We start from the raw sequence: 26490 nt of genomic DNA on the forward strand, positions 1-26490 counted from the left end.
TTATTATTATTTTATATTGTATTATATTCTTATTTATTAATTTTTAATTTATTTAATTACTCTATTAATTAATAAGAGTATTCTAATAAATAATATAAATTCTATCTTTAAAATTAACTCATGTAATATTGTCTTAAGAACGGCACATTACTCAAATATGACACTTTAGACCATCTCCAATGATAGTTTCTTCTATTGAGTTTTCCACTTGTATCATTAATTTAATAATTAAATATTTGAAAAAGTTGTCATGTCATAATAGAGTTGCATTGCAATGCAACAACTAAAAGATTGTAGTACTCAATCAAATCAAGTTATGAGGTAAAATTGTGGGACCCATATTAGATTTTTATTAAAGTTAAAATTAAATAAATTCTTTTAATATGATGTGGCTTAGTCTTTGATTCTCTGCACTGTAACAAAATTCTTAGATGAACACAAATATAACAAGTTGTTTTGGAAACAATCAATTACAATTTTTTTATAAATTAAAAAATAAAAAAAATATTTTCTCTCTTTTACATTATCACATCCACCTTATAATTTAAATTAAAACAAAAATTAAATTTTAAATAAATTTCAAATTTTCTTTCTAATTAATTGTTCCTATATAGATATATCCGTTTGCAAGTATTTCCCTATTTTGTAACTATTTTCACCTAGCATGTGTTATGCAAGTAAATTTTATTAATAATTAAGTTAATTTTGGCTTTTGTTAAAAAAACACTATCTCACTTTTTTTCCTTTTATAGGACTTTACTATAATAGTACTTTTGACAATATTGTTGATTCAGTATCGTATCCAACTTTCAGAGATTGTTTTTATTTTCATACAAGTGCCAATTGTCCTTACCCTTATCGTTGTAATACGTCATGGCGACAACATACTATTTATAATTTGACTTCCGTTGTTAACTAAAATATATTTATATCAAAATTTAATTTTATATTGTAAAATAATATTTAAAGAAATAATATTACACTCCATCGATATATTTTTTAATATAGCATGGGTACCGACCTAAAGTTTGTTGATTTCCATTTATTTGAGTTGGTGCGTGAAGAATTAGTATATTTCCCATCACTTGCATCGTGTCCCAAATCCCAATGCATATCCAATTCCTCATTTGGTGGCTCTATAAATAACCAAAACCACTTTGATACTGAGACACACTGACTAGTCAAACAAATCCCAAACTACTCTCTTGTTTTCCAGGTACATCTTCTTAAAACTATCTCTTTTCATGCTTTATTACTGCTATACAATTTTCACAATACGTTTTTCATAATGTTCTGTTTAATATTTTTTTAATAAATAATTGGTTAATTACTAATACAAAATTTTCTGACAGATATCATATATCAACATGTGGTGTGTATCTAGAGATTTTGTATTTTCAGTAGCACTACTTCTGCTGTTACTTACCACACCGAGCTTGTCTTCTTTTGTGAAGAGTGAAAATAAGATAAAATCAGCTGTTTTTTTGTCTCCTAAATTTGAGCTAGGTCCTGGATCTGTTATCAATAGATATTATTATGATATTGATTTTCCAAGAGGTCATATAGCACTCAAGAGTTTCAATGCTGAGGTAGTTGATGAAGCTGGTCATTCTATACCTCTTCATGAAACCTATCTCCATCATTGGGTTGTTGCAAGATATTATCAAAGTAAAAATGTCACCGACACAGAAAATGATAGCCATAGGATGCTTCATAACTCTAATCGTGTTATGGTTAGAAACAGTGGCATGTGCCAGGGAAATGTGCTTGGACAATACTTTGGCCTTGGATCCGAAACACGGGGAACTGAAACCCATATTCCGGATCCTTTTGGTATAGAGATAGGTAATCCAGAAGATGTTCCTGAAGGATTTGAAGAGAAATGGTTGGTTAATATCCATGCCATCGATACGCGCGGCGCAGAGGATAAGTTAGGGTGCACGGAGTGTAAGTGTGAGCTTTATAATGTTACAGTGGATGAATATGGAAGGACTATAAGGCCAGATTATATAGGTGGTTTGTTATGTTGTCCGGATTATGCACAGTGCAAGTTGAAGGAAGGTTTTGAGGGACCAAAGAGAAGCCTGTACCTAAGATACACAGCAAAATGGGTTGATTGGGATGATTCTATAGTGCCTGTTAAGATTTATATAGTTGATGTGACTGATACTTTGGAACAATCAGATAATTCAAAAGGAATCAACTTAGATCATAATTGTAAGGTAAATGAATGAATTCCCCAAGAAGCATGTAGTTTGTGGAAACAGATTATATTTAGTTGGGAAGATACTTGGTATTCATGCTATCAATGCATCGATAAAAGTTGGATCAAGATTAGATCGTTCAGAAAATTTACATATTTTGATTATTTTAACTTTAGGACCATTTGATCTTGATCCAATAGTCATTGATATGTTGATTGCTTGAGGGTAAAGTTGTTATTTCTCTCAACTGTAGGGATTCTATTACTTTGCAAAAAATAATGGCCGTAGGGACACTATCTTGATTGCATGTTTTTCTTCGTTTCAGGTTGAGTATCAAGTTGAATCTTGCAGCATGGATCATAAGGACAGAAATGGATGTGTTCATGTGATGAAGACAAGTGTTCCACTACAAAATGGTGGGTATATGATATATGGTGTTGCTCATCAGCATTCAGGTGGAATTGGATCCACCCTATATGGACAGGTAATTGGAAAATTTCCATTACTACCCTTTTGTTTATATAGTTGTTTTGTTTGTTTTGTGAAGTTTATGGATTATATTTTCAGGATGGAAGGGTCATATGTTCTTCAATACCAAGTTATGGAAAAGGAAGCGAAGCCGGAAATGAATCAGGACATATTGTAGGAATGTCCACATGTTATCCTAAACCAGGTTCAGTGAAGATAATTGATGGTGAAATTTTAACTCTAGAGTCTAACTACAACAGCACCAAAGAGCACAATGGAGTTATGGGATTTTTCTACATATTAGTAGCAGAACAGCTTCCATACCAACCCTTCAGACATTCTACTCGTTCTTCATTTTTTATGGATTCAAATAATATGCTTTTACATAGTTAGTGACACATATATATTACAATTCTCTATGTAGGCAGACAGCTACAAGAGAAATACAAGATGTGGACATTCTTGTGTTTTAGTGATATTGTATTTATTGGTTTTATCCACTCTTTCTTGTATCATAGGGCTATTTGATAAGTTTGTTATAGCATATAACTGATTAGTATGCAAAAATAGTTAATTACAGGTCATGTTTAGATTGGTTTATCCACTCGTTCTTGTATCATACTTTCATAAGAATGTCACAATATTTTTCTTATTTTGATATAACAAATTACAAATGGTAGCCCAGTGTGAAATCCTTTATAATAAAATTTTATATTATTTACGAAACTGCCACCGTATTATTTTTAACATTAGTGGAGATAAATATCTGATGTAAAATCTCTAAATCATTTATTTTTTTTCACTTTAAATTGTTATAAAATCTTATGTAAAATTCTTTTACAAATATTTTTCACATCATATTAATTGAAACCTGATGTAAAATATTTTAACAAAATGTCTTATTTTTAGTAGTGAATGGAAGTATTTTATGAACTAATTCTTCAAGCATGTCAAAACCGCTGCCATTTGGGCATGACACGAGTAAAATTGGCTAATAACAAATTTTTGCATTGGGGGATGTTTTCCATTCTAAAATTCTAATAAGAGTAATTTGAAGAGGTTAAATTAATTATTATTGTTGGTACTGTTAAAATTGACTCGTCCATAAATAACAATAGTTTGCGCGATAAAGTAAAGCTTTGATGATGTCTTTTAATTTTGAGAAAATACCATTTTGAAATATATCTAATACAAGACTAATAGATAAGTCAATATTATTTAGTAGTGCTCGTATTATGGATATTATTATGGGGATTGTTGAGTATAGTTCATTGTGGATATTATCGTTAGAGATAAGTGTTTGTTTCGGGTAACTGAGAATTAAGATTTAGGTAAACTGAACCCTGGTAATATATATGACTTGTAACACTAAAATTTAAATTCAAAAGACATAAATAAATGGTGGTATAGCAGTTCTATAGTAGCAGAGGTAGACACAATTGGTCGAATTGCGTTAACAAAGATCGTCCATGTTCATTGTCTTTTACTTTCATTAATCTTTAATCTTCTATAATGGTTGTTGTTCTAACAATTGATATTAGATGACAGTTAACTCTGGTGTAAAATTTGAAGTAACAAGGTTCGACGGGACGAGTAATTTTGGACTATGGCAAATGAGGGTTTAGGATATGTTGGCTCAGTAAAATTTATAGAAGGTGTTGTGTGAAATAAAACCAAACGACATGGTGAATACATATTGGCTAGAGATGAAGGAGAAGACCGTAGGATTAATCTTCCTATGCGTTTCAGACGAGGTGATGTATTATATACTAGACTTGACGACTTCGAAGGAGTTTTAAGACAAACTAGAGAGTCAATATATGTCAATGACGCCGATGAATCGGAGCACCAACTATAAATTTTGAATATGCATTGAGAATCTTATTTGCAACAACATGTCAAGTTTGGAGTGAAGATTGATAACAAATATAAGGCAATTATCTTGATCTTCTTGTTATCACGTTCTTATGATCACTTGGTAACTACTCTTACCTACGGGAAAAACACTATCACTCTTGATGTGATTACAATTACACTTTTGTTTCATTCTCAAATGTGGCAAAGTGTAGAGGAAGGAACTCAAGGTGACATTATGTATGTGAAAGGGGATCAAGATCGTGAGCAAAATAGGGGTAATGGGGTTTTTGAAAAGAAGAGGTCTAAATCTAAAAGTTGTAAAACAAATGTGTGTTATAGCTGCAAATAGATAAGGCATTGGAAGAAGGATTGTCCAAACAAAAATCAGGGCTCATCTAGTTCTCCAATTATGGTTAAAATGATGATTCTGGCAGTGAAGCATAAATACTGTGTATTTCATCCAGCAAGTGCACATATGCATGCATTCTTGACTCTAGTTCTTCTTTCCACATGACACCGCATCGGGAATGGTTCACTACATTCAGGTTAGGTAATTTTGAATTTGTTTACCTGGGTGAGGATAAAGCATGTATTATCACTAGAACGTGGCAAATTAAAATTGACATGAACGATGGTGGAATGCAAACATTGCAGAAAGTTAGATATATTCCAGAATTGGTGAAGAACTTGATTTCCCTAGGTACTCTACAGGCGAATGGTTTCTATTGTACGTAAGATTGTTGCTGCAATATTTAGCAATCAAAAAGAGTAAGTATTTGTTTTATCGTCTCGACAGAAACTAGTGCGATATCGATGTAATCATTTGAATTTATGTAACAATTTGAATCTAGGTGTATGGAGGAAAATCACACAAGTTTAGCGTCAGACCAATAGATATTTAGAAATTGTAAAGACCATTATAGACAAGAGTGTCAGCAATGGCAAAACAATCTCTATATTATCTTACAAAGTTATATCATGCCCACAGAATATAAATTGAGTTATGAATACTTGACTTGGTATAGATCCATGTCAAATTTGTATCTATCACATAATAAATTACTATTTGACCCTCATAACCAACCCCATCTTCAAACTTTCAACATAACAGACCATTCACACGCACTTACATCCCAACACAATCACCTCACACCACAAACACCTAACAACCTATCTTCAACACCCAACAACCTTTCAATGAAAGACAACCACCTTACATCCCAAACCAACACTACCTACAACAATACATACCATTTAACCCAACCACCTATAACACTCAACAATAAAATCCATAATTTACCCTCTCAACATCATACACCCAACAACAAACATCGTCCACCACCCACTATAACCCACATTCATTCACACAACATACCCCTCAAGAATACAACATCTTTCAAACACCCTAACCACAAATCTCTTTTTTCCCATCACAAATATTCACCCCGAATTAATCCTAAGACCAACAAGGCTACTCCCCTTCCTCGAAAACTCAACGACAACTACTACCTAACCAATTACTGGAATTACAAGGGGGAACACTTTAACTTATATCAATGTGGCGGTGGAGTTAACGGATGACATGATCGTTGACTTCATGGATCATAGAAATGATACAGAGATTTCTACTCAGCTATCAAATGTTGATGAGAATCAAATACATTCTAGATAGTATACGTGATTTAGACAAGCTCCTCAATGTGGAACCGATTACCATTTGCCACAACCGGATCAAAATCAACGCTAGATATTTGTTTAATGAAATTTCATTATCAATAAATAAATAAATATTACTTTAATTAATATTTTATTTAATATATTATTATTTTATTTATTAATTAAATATTTTTTAGTTATTATTTAATTATAAAAAAATTGTTTTTTATTATTAAAAAATTAATTATAAAATTATAAATATTTAATATTAAATTTATTGTAATTAAAAAAAAACAATTATAATTTAAAAAATAAAAAATACTTACTAAAATTTTTAATTCATCCGACAAATCATTAATGTACCTTTAAATTTTTCATAGCAACCTCCAAAACAATGGGTAATATGGTATCTTCGTAACAGATTCACATTATTCTTAATGTCTATCACTTTCTTTCCTTTTTGGGTTTTTGTTTTATGCTTACAAATATTATTCCCGAGAATGTGACATTGGAATTTACATATTCTCTTGTTTGTTTCAAGTTTAGGTAAATTATTCTCAGGTACTTTCTATTCCCATGAATATGTTGTGTTCATGAATTTCTTTATTTTTATTCCTATGTCAAAGGATGAGAATCTTACATTCCTATAAAAATATAAAATAACTAATCATAACTTCCACTCTCATATTATTTTAACACATTTATTTTATAATTTTTAAAATTTAATTAAAACAAAATCTAAAAATATTCCTGAAAACTTTATTTATTTACCAAACACATTGATAGGAATAAAGTTTCAGACAATAATATTCTTAAAAATAATATTTCCAAAATTATAATTTTAACCTTTTATATTATATATTATAGGCCTTCATAATTTTGACAATACTGCTAATTCAGTATCGTGTTCAACTTTCAGAGATTGTTTTTATTCTTATATTTCATACAATGCCTTTTTTTTTTCTAACCTTGTCGCGGTAATACGTCATGGCTGACCCAACATATAAAAGCGACAATATATTAAAAAAAAAAAATATGCTCCTAAATTTACGCCGTCAACTAATTATCTCATCAAACACACCATGAATTGAAATTTAATACAGTAATGGCTAATTGGGTACCGACGCAAAGTTTGTTGTCTTCCTTTCATTTGAGCTGGTGCGTGGAGAATTTTACTTTCCCTTCCCATCTGCGCGTGTCCGACATCCCAACGTAGATCCATTTCCAACAGAATCAATAAAACTCTATTTGGATATACGTACACATATTCATCTATAAATAACCCAAACCAATTAAATATTGAGATACCTCGTCAAACAAACCCCAACTCTGTCGTTTTCCAGGTACATGTTCTTCAATTTCATGCTTTTTTTATTACTCCTAAGGAATTTTCAAACTCTCTTCTACCTTTTTTAATTTATGTTTTAATATTAATTCAACATAACCTTAATTTTCATTGTTATACTCGTTTCTAATTCCATGATTCTCTTATCGATGAGTTTTATATTACACAGTCTTTTGTTTGATATTTTTTAATCAATAATTAGTTACTAATTACTAATACAAATTTTTGCTGACAGATATTATATATCAACATGTGGTTTGTATCTAGACATTTTGTATTTTCAGTACCAATACTTCTGCTGTTGCTTACCACCACACCTTGCTTATCTTCTTTTGTGAAGAGTGAAAATAAGATAAAATCAGCTGTTTTTTTGTCTCCTAAATTTGAGCTAGGACCTGGATCTGTTATCAATAGATATTATTATGGTATTGATTTTCCAAAAGGTCATATAGCACTCAAGAATTTCAATGCTGAGGTAGTTGATGAAGCTGGTAATTCTGTACCGCTCCATGAAACCTATCTCCATCATTGGGTTGTTGCAAGATATTATCAAAGGAAACATGTCACACATACAGAAAATGATAGCCATAGGATGCTTCATAACTCTAATCATGCTCTGGTTAGGAACAGTGGCATATGCCAGGGAAATGTTCTTGGACAATACTTTGGCCTTGGATCCGAAACACGGGGAACGGAAACCCGTATTCCGGATCCTTTTGGTATAGAGATAGGTAATCCAGAAGATGTTCCTGAAGGATTTGAAGAGAAATGGTTGGTTAATATTCATGCCATTGATACGCGCGGTGCCAAGGATAGAATGGGGTGCACGGAGTGTAAGTGTGAGCTTTATAATGTTACAGTGGATGAATATGGAAGGACTATAAGACCAGGTTATGTAGGAGGTTTGTTATGTTGTTCGGATTATGCACAGTGCAAGTTGAAGGAAGGATTTGAGGGACCAAAGAGAAGCCTGTACCTAAGATACACTGTGAAATGGATTGATTGGGATGATTCTGTAGTGCCGGTTAAGATATATATAATTGATGTGACTGATACTTTGAAACTACCAGATGATAATTCAAAAGGAATCAACTCGGATCATAATTGTAAGGTAAATGAATTCATAAAGAAACATGTAGTTTGTGGGAATGGATTATGTTTATTTGGAAGGATACTTTGTATTTATGCTGTCAATGTATTGGATCAAGATTTTAGACAGTTCAGAAAATATACATATTTTGACTATTTTAATTGAGGACTGTTTTGATCTTAATCCAATGGCCATTGATGTGTTTATATCTCTATTTAACACTAAAACATAACACTAGTCCATTACTTTGTTGGGGATTATACTGAGCAACATGAATTTCTTCGTTACAGGTTGAGTATCGAGTTGAATCTTGCAGCACGGATCATAAGGAGGGAAATGGTTGCGTTCATGTAAAGAAAACAAGTGTCCCACTTCAAACTGGCGGGTATGTGATCTATGGTGTTGCTCATCAGCATTCAGGTGGAATTGGATCCACCCTATATGGACAGGTAATTGGAACATTTCCATTACTGCCCTTTTGTTTATATAGTTGTTTTGTCTGTTTTGTGAAATTTGTGGATTATGTCTTACAGGATGGGAGGGTCATCTGTTCTTCAATACCAAGTTATGGAAATGGAAATGAAGCAGGAAATGAATCAGGGTACATTGTTGGAATGTCCACATGTTATCCTAAACCAGGTTCAGTGAAGATAATAGATGGTGAAACATTAACTCTAGAGTCTAACTACAACAGCACCAAGGAGCACACTGGAGTAATGGGACTTTTCTACCTATTAGTAGCAGAACAGCTTCCATACCAACACTTCAGACATTCTACTCGTTCTTCATTTTTTATGGATACAAATAATATGCTTTTAGACAGTTAGTGACACACATATATGATAATATAAAGTGGAGTGACATGGAGGATATAAAAGTAATAAACGATTGATTAAAGAGGAATAAAGAGAAGATTTGATAGTGTTACCAAATAATACAGTCCTCTCTATATGCATATGCAGTGCAGACAGCTATAGTAGAAATACAAGATATTCTCAAGTTTACATCAATTTTTTATAGTGTTTTAGTGATATTGTATTTATTGGCTTTGTCCATTCTTGTATCATATGACTATGTGATAAGTTTGTTGTACCATATAGCTGATAAATGTGAAAGTGACTTTCATTTATTTAGTATGAGAAAATAGATCTGTTTTCACAAGAATGTCACATTTTTTTTATTTTGATGTTACACATCACAAATTACAAGCCAGGAATAATCCAAGTTTAAAATTGCTATTAGCTAATTTTGTTTGTGTCAAGAAGTTGCTTCAAACATCTCTCTTGCAACAAAGGGTATAACATTTCAAATATCTCAAATTGGAAGCATTTTAAAAACTATTCTTCAAACATTTCAAAACAACTACCATTTGGGTAGAACACGGGTAAAATTAGCTAATAACAAATAAGACTAATTTGAAGAGGTTAATTTAATTGTTGTTGATACCGTCGGAGATTGACTATAACTGTAATTTAGTTATGTGATGAACTAAAGCTTTCATAATATCTTTTGGAAAAAATACTATTTTTAAATATATCTAATACAAGACTAACAAATAACTAATATCATTCATATTGTGAAAATTATTATGAATATTGTTGAGTATAATTCATATTCTGGAGATTATAAAGGAAATTATAGCTATTTTATAGTCTCAGAGGTAGGTATCATTGGCGGAGCTTCATTAACAAAGATCAATCGTGTTCATTATCTTTTAATTTCATTTATTTTTAATCTTCTACAATTGTTGTAGTTCTAACAATTGGTATCAGATGATAGTTAACTATGGTGTAAAATTCAAAGTAACAAGGTTTGATTGGACGGGTAATTTCTTATTACAACAAAGAAGAGTTAAGGATCTGTTGGCTCAACAACATTTACATAAGGCGTTGTGTGAGACGAAATCAAACGATATGGATAATACTGATTGGGCAGAGATGAAGGAGAAGGTTGCGGGATTGATTTGCCTATGTGTTTCAAATGAGGAGATGTATCATATCCTAGACCTAACAACTCGAAATGAGGTTTGGAACAAAATGGAGAGTCAGTATATGTCAAAGACATTGATAAACAAATTATTCGTGAAACAACGACTATATAGTTTGAAGATGTATGAAGGATCCGATTTGAAACAACATGTCATTGTCTTCAACAACATAATCATTGATCTGCCGAGACTTGGAGTGAAGATTGATAACGAAGATTGTGAGTAGAACAAGGGTAATGATTGTTTTAGAAAAAAGAAGTCTAAATCTAAGAATCGTAAAACAAATGAGTATTATAGTTGCAAACAGATTGGTCGTTGAAAAATGGATTGTCCAAATAAAAAGTAGGGTTCATCTAGTTCTATAAGTGTGGTTGAAATATGCGATATTGGATTGTTTTACCTACAGAAAGTTGTGTTTGATAATTTTCTAATTTGAATCTACTAATAAATTGTCATCGTTATTAAAAAGTATATTTTAAATATCTAGAGAAATTTCATAATATTATGAAGTTAAAATCACTATATTTTTTAAAGGGTTAATAGGCACTCACCCCTGTAATATGAGCGCGTTTTGATTTACCCCCTCATCGTTGCCAAAGGCAGGTTTTGGCAACGGTTTTTTTGAAAAAACCGTTGCCAAAAGATAGGGAGGGGGAAAAGCAAAATTCGCTAACATTACATAGGTGAATTACTATTAACCCTTTTTTAAAATAATAATTACTTATTATAATTAAAATTTTAACATTTGTGTTTATTTTGAAATTTATTTACTTATTTATAGAAATTACATAGACTCATTTTTAAATCCTAAAAGTTTATCAAGTATTTTAATATCTTAAAAAATTAAATATTTAAAATTTAATCTTATTAGTCTTGATTGAAAATGATTGTTTGTTACAAAAGTCAATATAATCAAATAAATATTTTAAAAAAATTATATTTTTTTCCGTGAAGTAATCTATTAAAAGTCAATATTAATCTTGCCATAACACAGTTTTAAGAGTTTCACACGTCACTAAAATAATTGTGTTCCACTTATTTGAGCAGGTACGTAGAGGACTATATTTCCTATTTCTTAACTGTGTCCCACATAATGAATCCAAATAGTAGCTAATTTTGATTTTTCTTCCCTGAATAAGAAACGATAATATTAAGAAAATTGTTGTGTGAGGACGTGTCTCTCTACTTTTATTCATTCATTCGTTTATAAATAAGAGACTTTCACCTAAATACCCAAACACATTAAGCTGTGTTGAATACTTCCTACTCTTTTACTGCCTCTTTATTTTCAGTGAGTATTATGAAAACAATACATTTTTCACTATTTCTGTTTATTATTTTCTGAATTGGTAATATATTTATATTTTACTAATAAAATTTTTGCTGACAGATATCTCAACATGTTGTTTGTACCTAAAGATTTGGTATTTTCAGTGCTATTACTTATGCTACTGTTTGAAACGCCATGCTCAAGTTCTTTTGTGAAGAGTGAAAATAAGATAAAATCAGCTGTTTTTTTGTCTCCTAAATTTGAGTTAGGACCTGGATCTGTTATCGATAGATATTATTATGGTATTGATTTTCCAAAAGGTCATATAGCACTCAAGAGTTTCAATGCTGAACTTGTTGATGAAGCTGGGAATCCTATACCTCTTCATGAAACCTATCTTCATCATTGGGTTGTTGACCGATATCATCAAAGTAAACATGTCTCACACACAGAAAATGATGGCCACAGATTGCCTAACACCTCTGATCATTTTCTTGTGAAGAACAGTGGAATATGCCAGGGCAATACTATTCCGCAATACTTTGGTCTAGGGTCTGAAACACGGGGAACGGCGACTGATATTCCGGATCCTTTCGGTATAGAGATAGGTAATCCTGAAGAAGTTCCAGAAGGATTTGAGGAGATATGGATGGTTAATGTTCATGCCATTGATACACGCGGTGTAGAGGATAAACTAGGGTGCACCGAGTGTAAGTGTGAGCTTTATAATGTTACAGTGGATGAATACGGAAAGGCTATAGGTCCAGGTTATAAAGGGGGCTTCTTATGTTGTTATGATAGTACACAGTGCAAGTTGAAGGAAGGATTTGAGGGACCAAAGAGAAGCCTGTACTTAAGATACACAGTAAAATGGGTCGATTGGGATGATTCTATAGTGCCTGTTAAGATTTATATATTTGATGTGACTGATACTTTGAAACTATCGGATGATTCACAAGGAGTGAACACAGATCATAACTGTAAGGTAAATAATATATTCATTAAAAAACACCTAGTTTGTGGAAATGGATTCCATGTAACTGGGATACACTGCATTAATGTAGTCAATACAATCCTAGTCGTTACTTTATTGGGTATATAAGTAAAGGGGATTTTTTGTTTGTTTCAGATTGAGTATCCAGTTGAATCTTGTAGCACGAATCATAAGGAGGGAAATGGCTGTGTTGATGTGAGGAAGACAAGTGTTCCAATGCAAAATGGTGGGTATGTGATATATGGTGTTGCTCATCAGCATTCAGGTGGAACTGGATCCACCCTATATGGACAGGTAATTGGAAAATCGCCATTACTTTCCTTTTATCTATATAGTAGTTTGTTTTGTTAAATTTATGGATTATATTTTCAGGATGGAAGGGTTATATGTTCTTCAATACCAAGTTATGGAAATGGAAACGAAGTCGGAAATGAATCGGGGTACATTGTTGGAATGTCCACATGTTATCCTAAACCAGGTTCTGTCAAGATTATTGATGGTGAAACATTAACTCTAGAGTCTAAATACAACAGCACCAAAGAGCACACTGGAGTTATGGGACTTTTCTACATATTAGTGGCAGAACAACTTCCATACCAACCCTTCAGACATTCTACTCGTTCTTCATTTTTTTATGAATTCAAATAATATGCTTTTGGATAGTTAATGACAAATATATGTGATGATATAAAGTGGAGTGTCATGGATGGTATCAAAGTATTGATGAAAGAGGAATAAAGACGGTATTTGAAAGTGTTACGGAATAATACAGTTATCTCTGTATGCAAGAAAAACAAGATATGGGCAAATTTTTAAGTTTATGTAAATCAATTTTCTTAGCTCGTGTTTTAGTGATTATATAGTTTGTAATTATTGGATATGTGTTAAGTTTGTAATTACCAGCAGCACCATATAGCTGATTTATGTAAAAGGGCCTTTATTAAGTGTGACGTTTTTATGTTATAATTGTATGTACTTTAGAATAATTTAAAGTAGGCTTAGAATCTGTTCCGTTCCGTTGCGGAATCAATAATGATGATTGTGAAAACTACAGTACAACAAAGTTTTCAATATATTTAATAATGAGACACTGTGAATCGAATGTTGCGATCTTGGTGCTTCTTAAACCAGAGGGTATCGATGCTGATAACCGATGTGGTTATCATTGACACGGTGAATCTAAGGGGATATCTGCATAGTTAACACTCTAACATTTTAGTTAGTTTAGGGTTCAAGATAAGTGATAGTGAAAGTGGAGATTAGAGATTGAATACATGTGAACCCTTTACGAAGGTAATTATACCTTTGGCCCGACGAAGTAGATGAGGTAATGGGCCTCGTGCTATTGGGTCTTTGACCCGCGAGGAGTAACGGATCTGAGCCTTTGGTCGGCGTGAGCCAGTGGGTCCCGGATCTTGGTCGGCATAAATCATTAGGTCTCGATCTTTTGCCAGCACAGAACAGTTGCCCCCAAGACTCGCCAGACATGTTTGATATCGGGGGAATCTTTCATCAATAGTGGTCGACCTCCAAGGAATTTCATTCACGTGTCACCAAAGCGTGATGTGAATGGGAACATTGAATACAGTCCCATCATTGAAACGTTTTGTCTTTTTAATACGACATGTGACCTAAAAAGGTATGGAGTGATGTGACACAACTTTCTGTGTACCCGAGTACACTCGAGTGTGTTTGTTTTTGTGGAGATACCGAATTTTTATGTGGCGATTCATTAACCAAAGTTAAGTTCTGCATTTTGAAGGCTGGACGTGCATTAACCAGAGTTAGACTCCCATTAACCAACTTCCAACACTATATTAACCAAGTTTCTTTTATTAATTTCCCCTTTATACAAGTCTGGGCATGCATTAACCAAGTTATACCTTTCATTAACCATCTTCATGCACTATATTAACCAAGTTTCGTTTATTATTTTTCTCCTTTATATAAGTCTGGGCCTGCATTAACCAAGTTATACCTTTCATTAACCAACTTCCTGCACTATATTAACCAAGTTTCGTTTACTATTTTTTTCCTTTATATAAGTCTGGGCCTGAACAATAACATACAAACAACTAAAATATGACTCACATAAAACCAAATATGTATAAATTAGTGACTTAATAAGTACACATTAGTTTTCCTCAACTAATACATATGAATTCCTCAAATATTACATATGAATTCAAACATTATTTAATACAATCTTATAATGGACACAAACCACGATATTTGAATCTAAGTAATGTCCTCCATTAACAACCTCAAGAGATGATTCTACACAAATGTTACTTCCGAACTGACTTCCCACCATTCCAATATTGCACTCCTACACATTTAGAGAAACAATAAAGTAAGATTTCACTACATTATATATGTATTTCAATAAGATATCATTTATGAACGAAAATATAGATACTATAGTAAGCTCAATGTGATCACTTTTTATGGTTTGCTTCCTTGACCACTTAACAATCGTGTCATAGATAAATATATTTTTTTTTTACATGGAGGATGACCTTTGCGCTTGACATGTTTTGGGCTACAAATTTGATTACTATTGATTGGATTGGAATCCTCATTGAGATTCTCTTCAACAAGTGTACTATCCTTTATGGACATATTGGAGCTAAACAAATGTAATGTTTCATGGAGGTCATCAGTAGCCTCATCTGAATTAGCAACTACTTCAGCAACCTCATAAAAGTGTTTGCATAATTTGTCAAATCTGTCCATTTTTGGCTTCAATTCTGTTACACCATAACTAGTCTTTATATATGAATGCTTCCTTTTAATATTTTTCTTCCATCTCATTAAAACGTACTTATCTGGCAGGCTTGTAATCCTCTCCTGACTACACATGAATAACACATGGCGACACACAATACCTTTAAACTCAAACAATGAGCATTCACATTTGAAATCATGGTTTTCCTTATTAAGCACAACTTTTAAGACTCGCTCTTTAGGTATCTCTCCAACTAATATCTCCTCCAACACATGATACGTAGCAAACACTACGCCAAAATTGGCTTTTAACAGCACACCTACGACAGCGCTTATGGCCAAAAGCGCTTTGGTAGGTTTGTCTAAAAACAAAATAAAAAATCACGCTAGAAAAGCGCTCTTATAGGGGGGGTAATGAAAGCGCTTTTCAAAAGCGCTCTTATAGGGGGGGAATGAAAGCGCTTTTTAAAAGCGCTCTTATAGGGGGTGGGTATGAAAGCGCTTTCTAAAAGCGCTCTTATAGGGGGGATGTGACAACGCTTCTGAAAAGCGCTCTTGTAGGGCTGGGTATGAAAGCGCTTCTGAAAAGCGCTCTTGTAGCCCTGATTAAATTTTTCCGAAAACACAGACACGCTAATTTTTTCCAGAAACACGCTATTTTTTCAGAAACAGTCTTCTTCTTCCTCGCAAGTTCTCAACTACTCCTCCTCTCACTCCCTCCGCCGTTCTCAACCACTCCCCGTCCCTCCGTCTTCGTCTCACTGTCACGCCACCGCCGCCGCCGCCGCCGCTGCCGCCGCCGTTCTGTGGGATTTTAGGGTTTTCTTGGTCAAAATCAACACTTCTGTTCAGGTAAAATCTTCCCACTATTTAGTAGAACTTGTAAACCATGTGTTTTTTTACATTAATGATAAGAATTGCAAATGAAACTTCTGGTTTGGTTATTGTTCATGTTCATTGTACAAACTTCTGGTTATTGTTAATGATAAGTTCCTATTTGCAAATTAGTTGAAACTTCTGTATTTACTATGTACTGTGTGAGCTTGAAGTGTTTTTTCTTGCATTGTTCATGTTCAGCTACGACTTGGAGTTCACTGTTGCACACAATCTTGTAGCTGTCAGTACTGGAAGCTTGTTATACCAGGTAGAAATGAATGACATCAAATGTCCTGAAATTTGAATCTGAAAACATGCGAGTTATTGTTTTTAATAAAATGACAATGTTTGCTTCCTATGGTGATTAATGATCACTTTCTTTTCCCATCTATTAATGAAGCTTGAGATGTCTAGTAGCAGAACAAATGCGATGCTTTGACTCTGTTTTGTATAGTGAATACTGGATACTGAATATTATAGTTTTCCAACCTATTTATTTATAATTCATGTACAAGACCAGAAGGAGGAATGTCATACGATTTGGAATGCCATTTCCTTTTCATTTATATGATGTTACTAGATGTTGTGGATTACCCTGTAAAATATTTTGTAATATATCACATTATAAGTACAAATTAAATTGTCAGGTTGTTCTTACTTATATTGGCTAATAAACCAAACATGAAACTAGATTTTGTGCAACTTATTTTCCATTGCAAGTATTATTGTGGTTCCGTTGCAAGTATTATATGTCGGGTTTGAGTATAACTATTGGTGGTTCTTTTTGGTGTAGTGGCTTCCCGGTTTCTAAGTTAATTGATTCAAAGGTGGTTGGAATTAATCTCATGTTTTGAAGTGGAATTAAGTCATATTTTGTATTGATGTTATTTGATTTTGAATGCATTTGACATAATGATACAATGCTGATTTTTTTAAGCTATGGATTATGACCTCATTTTTATACTCTTCAATTAAGTTTTTATTTTATATTTTTTAGGAATATCTTTGCTACATAGGGGTTACTTGTGAAGAGTGAAAGTTTGATCTCATTCAAGAATCTTACATTGTGTGGGTCTACAAGTTGCTTACTACTATACAGGTAATATATTGTTCTCTCTCGCCAAAGTAATATGTTGCGTTTTATTGCTTCGGATTCATTCCGTAATATGTTGCGTTTTATTGCTTCTGATTCATTGCGTTTTATTGACAGAAACGCATTATACCGTTCTGTTCCTTAATAATTAGTTTTTTTTTTGTTTAGCTTAATTAATTAAGACATGAGTGTAATACTCATTATTCCGACATGTGGAATATTCTCTGATTTTGAAGTGATGAACTTACTAACTTTGTAACTTTTAGATTATATTAAGTAATACTCATTATTCCGACATGATGTCAATTTCGTTAATCGTTAAGTGATGTACTTACTAACTTTGTGAATTGAATTCGCCATAGGGGTTACTTGTGAAGAGTGAAAGTTTGACCGCTTTTGTTTAGCTTAATTAAGACATGGATAAGACATGGATGAATTCAAACCGATTGTCGAAATAGTACGAGAAAGGGGTATGGGAATTCGTTGAGTTTGCGGTTAAGCACTCCGAAGACCCGCTTCGAATGCCGTGTCCTTGCTTGGGTTGCTGTTATGGGGGTAAGGTTGACGGGAAACAGTTGGGATCCCATTTACTACGGTTTGGAATTGATAGAAGTTATACATGTTGGACAATGCATGGTGAGAAAAGTAACGGGAATGCTGAGTCGAGGTGTAATAGGAAGTATGCTTCAAACGACGATTGCACAGACACATACGATTGCGATCGAGTCGAAGAGATTGCAGAAGCGCTTGAAGAAGATCTTGCGGATTGTCCCAAAATGTTTGAGAGGTTGGTAAGCGATGCAGAGAAACCGTTGTATGATGGTTGTTCAAAATTCACAAGATTGTCTGCGGTGTTAAAGTTGTACAACTTAAAGGCGGACAATGGATGGTCGGATAAAATTTTCACAGAGTTATTAGCCCTTATGAAAGATATGCTACCAGAGGATAATGTTCTTCCCAATCGAACGTATGAAGCCAAAAAGATGTTGTCCTCTATTGGCATGAGCTATGATAAGATACATGCATGTCCAAACGATTGCGTTTTGTTTCGAAACGAGTATGCAGCGTTGAATGAGTGTCCTAAATGTGGTGCCCCTCGATATAAGAAAAAGTTGTCTCCTGCTAAAGTCTTATGGTATTTTCCTATAATTCCGAGATTTAGACGCATGTATCGTAGTGAGACCGATTCAAGACACTTGACTTGGCATGCAGATGAAAGAATTATTGATGGAAAGTTGCGACATCCGGCAGACTCACCACAATGGATGAAAGTTGATACTGATTATCCTGAATTTGGAAAAGAAGCAAGAAACCTTCGGTTGTCATTGTCTACTGATGGAATGAACCCGCATGGTATTCAAAGTATCTCGCATAGCACATGGCCTGTGATTCTTATGATCTATAACCTACCTCCGTGGCTATGTATGAAGCGTAAGTACATGATGTTATCAATGCTAATTTCTGGGCCAAAACAACCAGGGAATGACATAGACGTATACTTGGCACCGTTAATCGAAGATTTAAAGTTTTTGTGGGACAACGGTGTGGAGGTTTACGATGGGTATAGGAAGGAAAGTTTCAACTTGAGGGCGATGTTGTTTGGAACAATTAATGATTTTCCAGCATACGGAAATCTATCCGGGTACAGCAATAAAGGTCAAAAGGCGTGTCCCGTTTGTGAAGATGAAACCGATACGACACGATTGGATCTTTGTCAGAAGAATGTCTTTCTCGGTCATCGTAGATTCTTAAATTCTAATCATCACTACCGTGGGTGGAGAAAAGCATTCAACGGAAAGGCCGAACATGGTACAGCCCCGCCTTTTTTGTCAGGTGATCAAATTTTTGAAAAGGTGAAAGATGTGAGCACTCAGTTTGGCAAGCCTTTTGCACATTCACTTGTCAAGGGTGGGTGGAAGAAGAAGTCCATTTTTTTTGAACTTCCATATTGGAAGTCGTTGTACGTAAGACATTTCCTGGATGTTATGCATATTGAAAAAAATGTATTTGACAGCGTTATAGGTACGTTACTCAATATACCAGGAAAGTCTAAGGATGGCGTTAACATAAGGAATGACATGGTAAACATGGGGATGAGAACTGAATTGAGACCCGTGACGAAAGGAAGACGAACATATCTGCCACCTGCTGTTTACACTCTATCTAGAAAGGAGAAGAAAACATTGTGTAAGTTCCTCAGTGAAGTTAAAGTTCCAGAAGGCTACTCTTCAGATATTAGAAGACTTGTGTCCATGAAAGACCTCAAGTTAAAGAGTTTGAAGACGCATGATTGTCATGTTATAATGGAACATTTTTTACCAATAGGTATACGTTCTATTCTGCCAGAAAAAGTAAGAAGCACAATAACTAAGCTGTGTTTCTTCTTCAGGTCAATTTGCAGTAAGGTGGTCGATCCCGCGATCTTACCAACATTGCAAAAAGAGATAGTTGTTACTTTATGTGATCTTGAAATGTATTTTCCTCCCTCGTTTTTTGACATAATGGTTCATCTAGTCGTTCATCTTGTGAAAGAGACACAATTGTGCGGACCAGCTTATATGAGATGGATGTACCCTGCTGAACGTTATATGAAAATATTAAAAGGGTACGTGAAAAACAGAAGTCGACCGGAGGGTTGTATTGCCGAACGATACGTTGTTGAAGAAGCGGTTGAGTTTTGTACTGAATATCTGTCAAATGTTCAATCAATTGGACTCCCCAAATCTCATATTGTCGAAAAAAAAGAAGGAAAAAGGCTAATTGGAAATAAAGTTGTGACAGTATCAATGGTCGAACGGGATCAAGCGCACTTGTATGTTCTGCACAATGAGATTGAGGTTGAGCCGTATGTTGAAATGCACAAGGTTGTTCTCCGAGATTTAAATCCAAATAGAAATGAGAACTGGATAGTACGAGAGCACAATCGAAGTTTCATACCGTGGTTTAGGGATCATATTTATTCAAAGTATCGTTCAGATCCTGCTTCAGTAACAGAAAGGTTGAGATGTTTAGCCTATGGTCCAACTGTAATTGTGCTTTCTTATAGCGCATACGCTATTAATGGATACACATTTTATACCAAAGAACAGGATGATAAAAGTACTATGCAAAATAGTGGTGTTACCTTGGTAGCTGAAGCAATGCACATATCAAGTGCGAATGACTTAAATCCGAAATTTGCAAATTTGTCATATTTTGGGGTTATCGAGCGCATTTTGGTGTTTGATTACGCGAAGTTTCAGATTCCTGTATTTGGTTGCAAGTGGGTTGAAAATAATAGTGGCATACGAATGGATAAGTCAGGATTTTTGCAAGTGGATCTCAATAGGGTAGGGTACAAAGATGAGCCTTTCATTTTAGCCTCTCAAGCTAAACAAGTGTTCTATGTCAATGATCCGACAAGTACGAAATGGTCTATAGTGCTTTTATCTAACAAAATAGTAGATGAAAACATTGAAGATCAAGGTGATATTGGTGTTGGCATTGAATCTTGTACAAGAAACGATCAAAATGAGAATGAATCTTGTACTAGAAATGATCATAATGAGGGTAATTGGATCAATCCAACCGTCCGCGTTGTTAAGAGACGCGTAGAACACAATCCTACCAAGAAAAGAAAGGGACGTTAGTGATAAAGGTAATAGTATACATATTCCGACTAATTTGTTTTATTCAATTTGTACCGATTGTTTTAATCAATAGTATAGTACTTATTCAATTTTGGTGCATATTCTCGTTTTGTACATAACTTTTGAACCATGTATCCGTTTGTCGACTTCTTTACATGTAACTATACTATTTTGACGATTCCGGAGCTGCTCATGCACTTATATGTTCATTTCGGGACTGTTTTTTTATCGGTTTTGCTTCTGCCCGTAATCAAAAGTCGGGCTTAGGGTCTGAATTTCGGAAAACCGACTTTATTTTTGAGTCCGTGGGGACGTTTTACCATAGCCATGTAAATTTCGTTCAATTCCGACAACTTTATTTTTTGACGCTTATTTTGATTTGTACCGATTTCGTTTCCGATTTACTTGTACATGCATGGTTTGACTTCCATTTTACTTGTATAGATTGTTAGCTTATTAATAGTGTACTAATGTGCTTTAGTTTGTTTGATACAGATTAAATGGCTCCGGATAGAGATGCTCCACCTGAAAACTCACAAGAAAGAGATGCTCAAGAAAGAGATGCCACGGATACAAATGCTCCACCTGATACTGAAGCAAAAGAAGTTGCACGAGGCATCACTATCATGAAGGGAATCGTTCGACATAGAGACCAAGGATTAGTATACCGATTGGAATGGAATTCTGATAAACAAGCAATTGGTCCTAATTCTGCAAAGTTGACAAGTTATATTGGTACACTTGTTCGTATGCATATTCCGGTCTCCGTAGCTAAATGGAATCTGAAAAGCGAAGACTTGGATGCGAAAAAAAAAGCGATTTGGGACGAGCTTCAGGTATATATCATATATGGTTAATTGTTGTTATTATCTTGACGATAAATTGTTTAAATTACTTATACTAACACACTATGAGTATGTTTTTTTGCAGAGGACTTTTGAGATACCAGATGATCGTAGACGCTACATACTTGGTTTGGCCGGCAAAAGATATAGAGGGTGGAAAGCTTTTTTGACAAACACTTATCTTAAGGATAAAGATGGAAACTTTCTTGAAGAGGCACCGGAACGGCCAAAAAAGTATGAGATCTTCATTGGTGAAGAAGATTGGGCTAAGTTTGTAGAGCAAAGAGATGAAGATTTTCGGAAAAGGAGTGCCAAGAATAGTGCGAGAGCATCCAAACCCGCATATCCATACAAAAAAGGGCGTTTGGGATATGCACGCTTGGAGGATAAAATTGTAAGTAAATAGAAATGCGTTTTAATTAATTGTCTAAATGTGTTTTATTTGACGATTTTATCATTTGTGTCAATGCATAGTTAGAGGAGACTAAAAGTGAGGAAACCTCACTTCCTGAACATGTGTTGTGGAGGGAAGCTCGTGTGGGCAAGGATCATGCTGTCGATCCCGAAGTTCAGAGAGTTTTTACTGAATGTGTAAGTATAATACTGTGTCTTTAATTAAATCAAATGTTTTTTAATATATAAATGATTTTTTAATGTAAATGAATTACAGGAGACCTTGTCGCAATCGGCATCCACCGGTGAGGGGAGCGTACTTAGTAGAGCACTAGATGCTCCTGAGTATCCCGGTCGGGTGAGGGGTAAGGGTCATGGTGTGACTCCAACCTCTTTTTACAAGAGTCCTAGGAGAAGAAATCCTTCAAATGAAGAAGTGTTGCAAAAGTTGGCGGAATTGCAAGCACAAGTCTCTGAATTGCAAAGAGATAAAGAGGCGTATATGAGAGAAAAGTGCAACACTTCATCGGTGAAAGAAACTAGTGATAAGGCTAGTATCAACTATCAAAGGAAATTTCCCGAGGTAATTATAATTTTTTTTCCTTTTAAATTGTTCTATTTTATTAATGATAATGACTTTATATTTACTATTGGTTTAGGGCATTTCATCTTGTCAACTATACTTATCGGAACCGAGTTATCGACTAGTTGGCAAGGGAAAAGTGCACAACACTTTGGGAGATTTACTTCACCATAGACCGCTCCCGGATGGACACCTGAAAGTATCGGTGGATGTTGTAGTAGATCATGATGCGATGCTACCGGTACCTGACATGGTCTCAGAGACGACATTGCTGCGAGATGCAATAGGATCATTTGTTGCATGGCCCTCGGAGCTCATTACCATTAGTGATGAGGTATATTGAAAACGATTATGAATCATTTAGTTTTCGAATGTCAATTCTAAACCGTTTATTAATTATTTTTTACATTTTAATTTTAGACTGCTCCTATAAAACCCACAGTTAAGGGTAAAGGGATTTTACAGGAGGAGGAGTCCGTTGCATCACTAAAAGAGGTACATTTAAAGTGTTAATAATTAATCTGAATCTAAATCTGCATGATTTTATATTTTACCTAACTTATATGATTTTTAGGCATCCGCTCGAGAGTCACAACAAGTGACGCAGCAAGTTCGTACCGTACCACCCACTGGTCCTCCGAAGCCAGCGGGAAAAAAAGGCGGTGCTTTTGTGCCTCGGTACCGGTCGACGCTCGCAACAATGGTTGATATGTCCGATTTGAAGGATGGTGCTTTACGTGAAATCGTTATGGATGAGAGTGTCTTCGGTATTGAATTGAAGTCACTTATTACACTTGATGACTTGGAGGAGATTTTTAAGCATGATCAACTAGGCGTCAATAACATGCACTCATACATCCGGTAATATTCCCTCATCCGATATATTATTTAATTAGTCCCACAATATAATTTATTTACACATTTCAATGAAAATAATCTAATGTTTATTATGTTTTTATTTAAGGTTGTTGTATGACAGAGTGTTGCGCGGGACTCCGTTGTCTAACAGATTCCGTTTCGTGTCTTCCGCCCACTGCAGCGGAATGACAATTGCTTCGGAACGGGAATCAGTTAGACAGCGATTAGTCGATAGATTCATGTCCACCGGCAATACAGAATGTCTGCATCTTTGGGCGTATAATACCCGACCAGTAGGGTTAGTTTCTCATTCTTTGTTCATATAATCTCTGTTTCTTTTGTGTATAGCAAAATTTTCATATAACCTATTGTTTTTATTTATAGAGCACACTGGTTGCTGCTTGCTATCAACCCTATAAGGGAAGTCGTGTATTATCTGAATTCGGTAAATGGTGAATGGACCAATTATCCGGCCATGAAGGACATCGTTGATTTGTAAGTGGGATCGTTCTAAATATATATTCGTGTATATTTATATATATATTTACTTATTTGTGGGATTGATCTAAACATATGCTTTTATATATTTGTTAATTAGATCAATACAAGTGTTCCGAAGTCAACGGGACGCACAGGTATCCCGAACTAAATCTAGCAACATTACTTGGATCCAAGTGCAGGTACATTATTTTTCACAATGTTGCTTATAATATATTTATGCTACTTGATAAAACAATGCACAACTATAGAATCTTATTTGTTTTTCTATGTAGTGTCCGCAACAGCGAAACAGTTACGATTGCGGATACTTTGTATTGAGGTTTATGAAAGAAATCCTTCAGGCAAATCAATTAGAGATTCCGCTCACGGTATGAATTTATAACTTAAGATAATTTCATATAATTTATTACATTTAACTAAATGTATCATTCATATTTTGTTTTTGTTTTGTAGTACCTTGACGAATTCCGTACCGCTGGATACCCGAAACTTAAGTTGGAAGAAATAAAAGAGGATTTGTGTCATTTTTATATTAAGCGCTTTTTCATGTAGGATTTGTGTCGAATTGAAGTACTATAATATTATTGATGTTGTAATGATGTATATATATAATTTTGGATATTATAATGGTATTATATTAGTATATATATATATATATATATATATTGTCTTACTGATGGCTGAAATAATATCGTCGAAAATAAATTACAGGTCGAAAATATTACAGGCTGAAAACATATTACAGGTCGAAAATATTACAGGTCGACTGGGAGGATTAAATTACAGGCTGCACATTAAAATACCTCATTTAGCTACTAAAGCGCTTTTTAAAAAGCGCTCTTAAAGGCCCACATACTAAAGCGCTTCTTTTTAAAAGCGCTGCCAAAGATTAATAAAAAAGCAAAAAAAAAAAAAAAAGCAACATACTAAAGCGCTTTTGTAAAAGCGCTCTTATAGGGGGGGCTATCAGAGCGCTTTTTCTGGAAAAAGCGCTCTTAAAGCCCACCCTATAAGAGCGCTTTTACAAAAGCGCTTTAGTATGTTGCATTTTTTTTTTTTTTTTTACTCTCACAGGGGGGCCTATCACAGACCTTTTCTGGAAAAAGCGCACTTAAAGGGGGGCCTACCAGAGCGCTTTTTCCTGAAAAGCGCTCTTAAAGGGGGGCCTACAAGAGCGCTTTTTCCAGAAAAGCGCTCTTATAGGGGGGCCTACCAGAGCGCTTTTAAAAGCTCTTTCGTAGCCTATGCCAGCGCTGGCTTTGGCAGCGCTTTAAAGCGCTGTTAAAGCCCCAAAAAAGCGCTGTAAAAGCTGCTCTTTGGCATAGTGAAAGCAACCTTCCACGCCTTTCAATGAGGTAGAACAATTCATTTTAGATCTGAATTCCATTTGAATTTCCTTAAATTTTGCATGAGTAAACTCATTTTGGAATTGCTTCTAAATGGTCGAGTTTGACCCACATGGAATTGTTGTATCCATTGAACTAAAATCAGTTTCAAATTCCTTTTCTGCCCGACTTCTAAGAGCATTATCATATTATTTCACAAATTAATTTAGACTTGTTGTAGAATTTATATATCCATCAAAGAAGGCGTGTATGCTCTCACTACGCTCTGTAGTTAACATACCAGCCCAAAAATATTTCCTTAACAGGGTTGGTGCCCACCGATGACGCTCAATATACAACCCTCCCAACCAATCATTCTCTTGGAGATTAAATTTTTCTATGAAGAAACACCATTTTTGTTCCAAACTATATGTTGTGAATGTATCATAAACTGCTTCTTTCATTGCATACTTGATCCTTTTATATTCACCATATCCGCTAAGCTTTTCTGGATTTTTTTTTCATTATATGCCATAAACACCACCTATGACGAGTTGTAGGGAAGACTAACTCAATATCGTTTTTCATAGCCTTACATTGATCTGTCACAATACCCATAGGTGGTTTTTCTAATATACAACGAAGCTATGACATGAAAAGCCACACAAAAGAATCTGTGTCTTCACTTGATAGTAATCCACAACAAAGTAATGTTGATTAACCATGGTAATTCACACCCACAAATGCAGCAAAAGGCATGTCATACTTGTTAGTCAAGTATGTTGTGTC

The 26490-nt window shown here is 34.4% G+C and overlaps 3 protein-coding genes and 1 pseudogene across 3 annotated transcripts; all 4 read left to right on the forward strand.

The window, feature by feature from the left end:
* The first annotated feature begins 1058 nt into the window (after positions 1 to 1058).
* LOC131603078 (uncharacterized) lies at positions 1059 to 3352 on the forward strand. Its single transcript, XM_058875327.1, has 4 exons — positions 1059 to 1216; positions 1353 to 2222; positions 2530 to 2688; positions 2772 to 3352. Exons 2-4 carry the CDS (start codon positions 1368 to 1370, stop codon positions 3063 to 3065), a joined length of 1308 nt encoding a protein of 435 aa, XP_058731310.1. The 5' UTR covers positions 1059 to 1216; positions 1353 to 1367; the 3' UTR covers positions 3066 to 3352.
* A 3902-nt stretch (positions 3353 to 7254) lies between these two features.
* LOC131603076 (uncharacterized) lies at positions 7255 to 9784 on the forward strand. Its single transcript, XM_058875326.1, has 4 exons — positions 7255 to 7528; positions 7766 to 8641; positions 8911 to 9069; positions 9154 to 9784. Exons 2-4 carry the CDS (start codon positions 7781 to 7783, stop codon positions 9445 to 9447), a joined length of 1314 nt encoding a protein of 437 aa, XP_058731309.1. The 5' UTR covers positions 7255 to 7528; positions 7766 to 7780; the 3' UTR covers positions 9448 to 9784.
* Positions 9785 to 11755: 1971 nt separating this feature from the next.
* Positions 11756 to 13837, forward strand: LOC131603077 (uncharacterized; annotated as a pseudogene).
* A 9966-nt stretch (positions 13838 to 23803) lies between these two features.
* On the forward strand, positions 23804 to 24971 carry LOC131603080 (uncharacterized). The gene is made up of 6 exons (XM_058875329.1): positions 23804 to 23878; positions 23982 to 24173; positions 24260 to 24370; positions 24474 to 24555; positions 24649 to 24744; positions 24830 to 24971. Exons 1-6 carry the CDS (start codon positions 23862 to 23864, stop codon positions 24926 to 24928), a joined length of 597 nt encoding a protein of 198 aa, XP_058731312.1. The 5' UTR covers positions 23804 to 23861; the 3' UTR covers positions 24929 to 24971.
* Positions 24972 to 26490: the final 1519 nt, after the last annotated feature.

This window comes from Vicia villosa, linkage group LG5 (assembly GCF_029867415.1).
Source record: "Vicia villosa cultivar HV-30 ecotype Madison, WI linkage group LG5, Vvil1.0, whole genome shotgun sequence".
Taxonomy (NCBI): domain Eukaryota; kingdom Viridiplantae; phylum Streptophyta; class Magnoliopsida; order Fabales; family Fabaceae; genus Vicia; species Vicia villosa.

Bases quoted from the DNA above. Each gene is read 5' to 3' on its own strand.
- LOC131603078 (XM_058875327.1), top strand. From the start codon at position 1,368: ATGTGGTGTGTATCTAGAGATTTTGTATTTTCAGTAGCACTACTTCTG. The intron at 2,223-2,529 runs GTAAATGAATGA...TCTTCGTTTCAG, and splicing joins ACTTAGATCATAATTGTAAG to GTTGAGTATCAAGTTGAATC. The intron at 2,689-2,771 runs GTAATTGGAAAA...TTATATTTTCAG, and splicing joins GATCCACCCTATATGGACAG to GATGGAAGGGTCATATGTTC.
- LOC131603076 (XM_058875326.1), top strand. From the start codon at position 7,781: ATGTGGTTTGTATCTAGACATTTTGTATTTTCAGTACCAATACTTCTG. The intron at 8,642-8,910 runs GTAAATGAATTC...TCTTCGTTACAG, and splicing joins ACTCGGATCATAATTGTAAG to GTTGAGTATCGAGTTGAATC. The intron at 9,070-9,153 runs GTAATTGGAACA...TATGTCTTACAG, and splicing joins GATCCACCCTATATGGACAG to GATGGGAGGGTCATCTGTTC.
- LOC131603080 (XM_058875329.1), top strand. The intron at 24,371-24,473 runs GTAAGTGGGATC...TTTGTTAATTAG, and splicing joins ATGAAGGACATCGTTGATTT to ATCAATACAAGTGTTCCGAA. The intron at 24,745-24,829 runs GTATGAATTTAT...TTTGTTTTGTAG, and splicing joins AATTAGAGATTCCGCTCACG to TACCTTGACGAATTCCGTAC.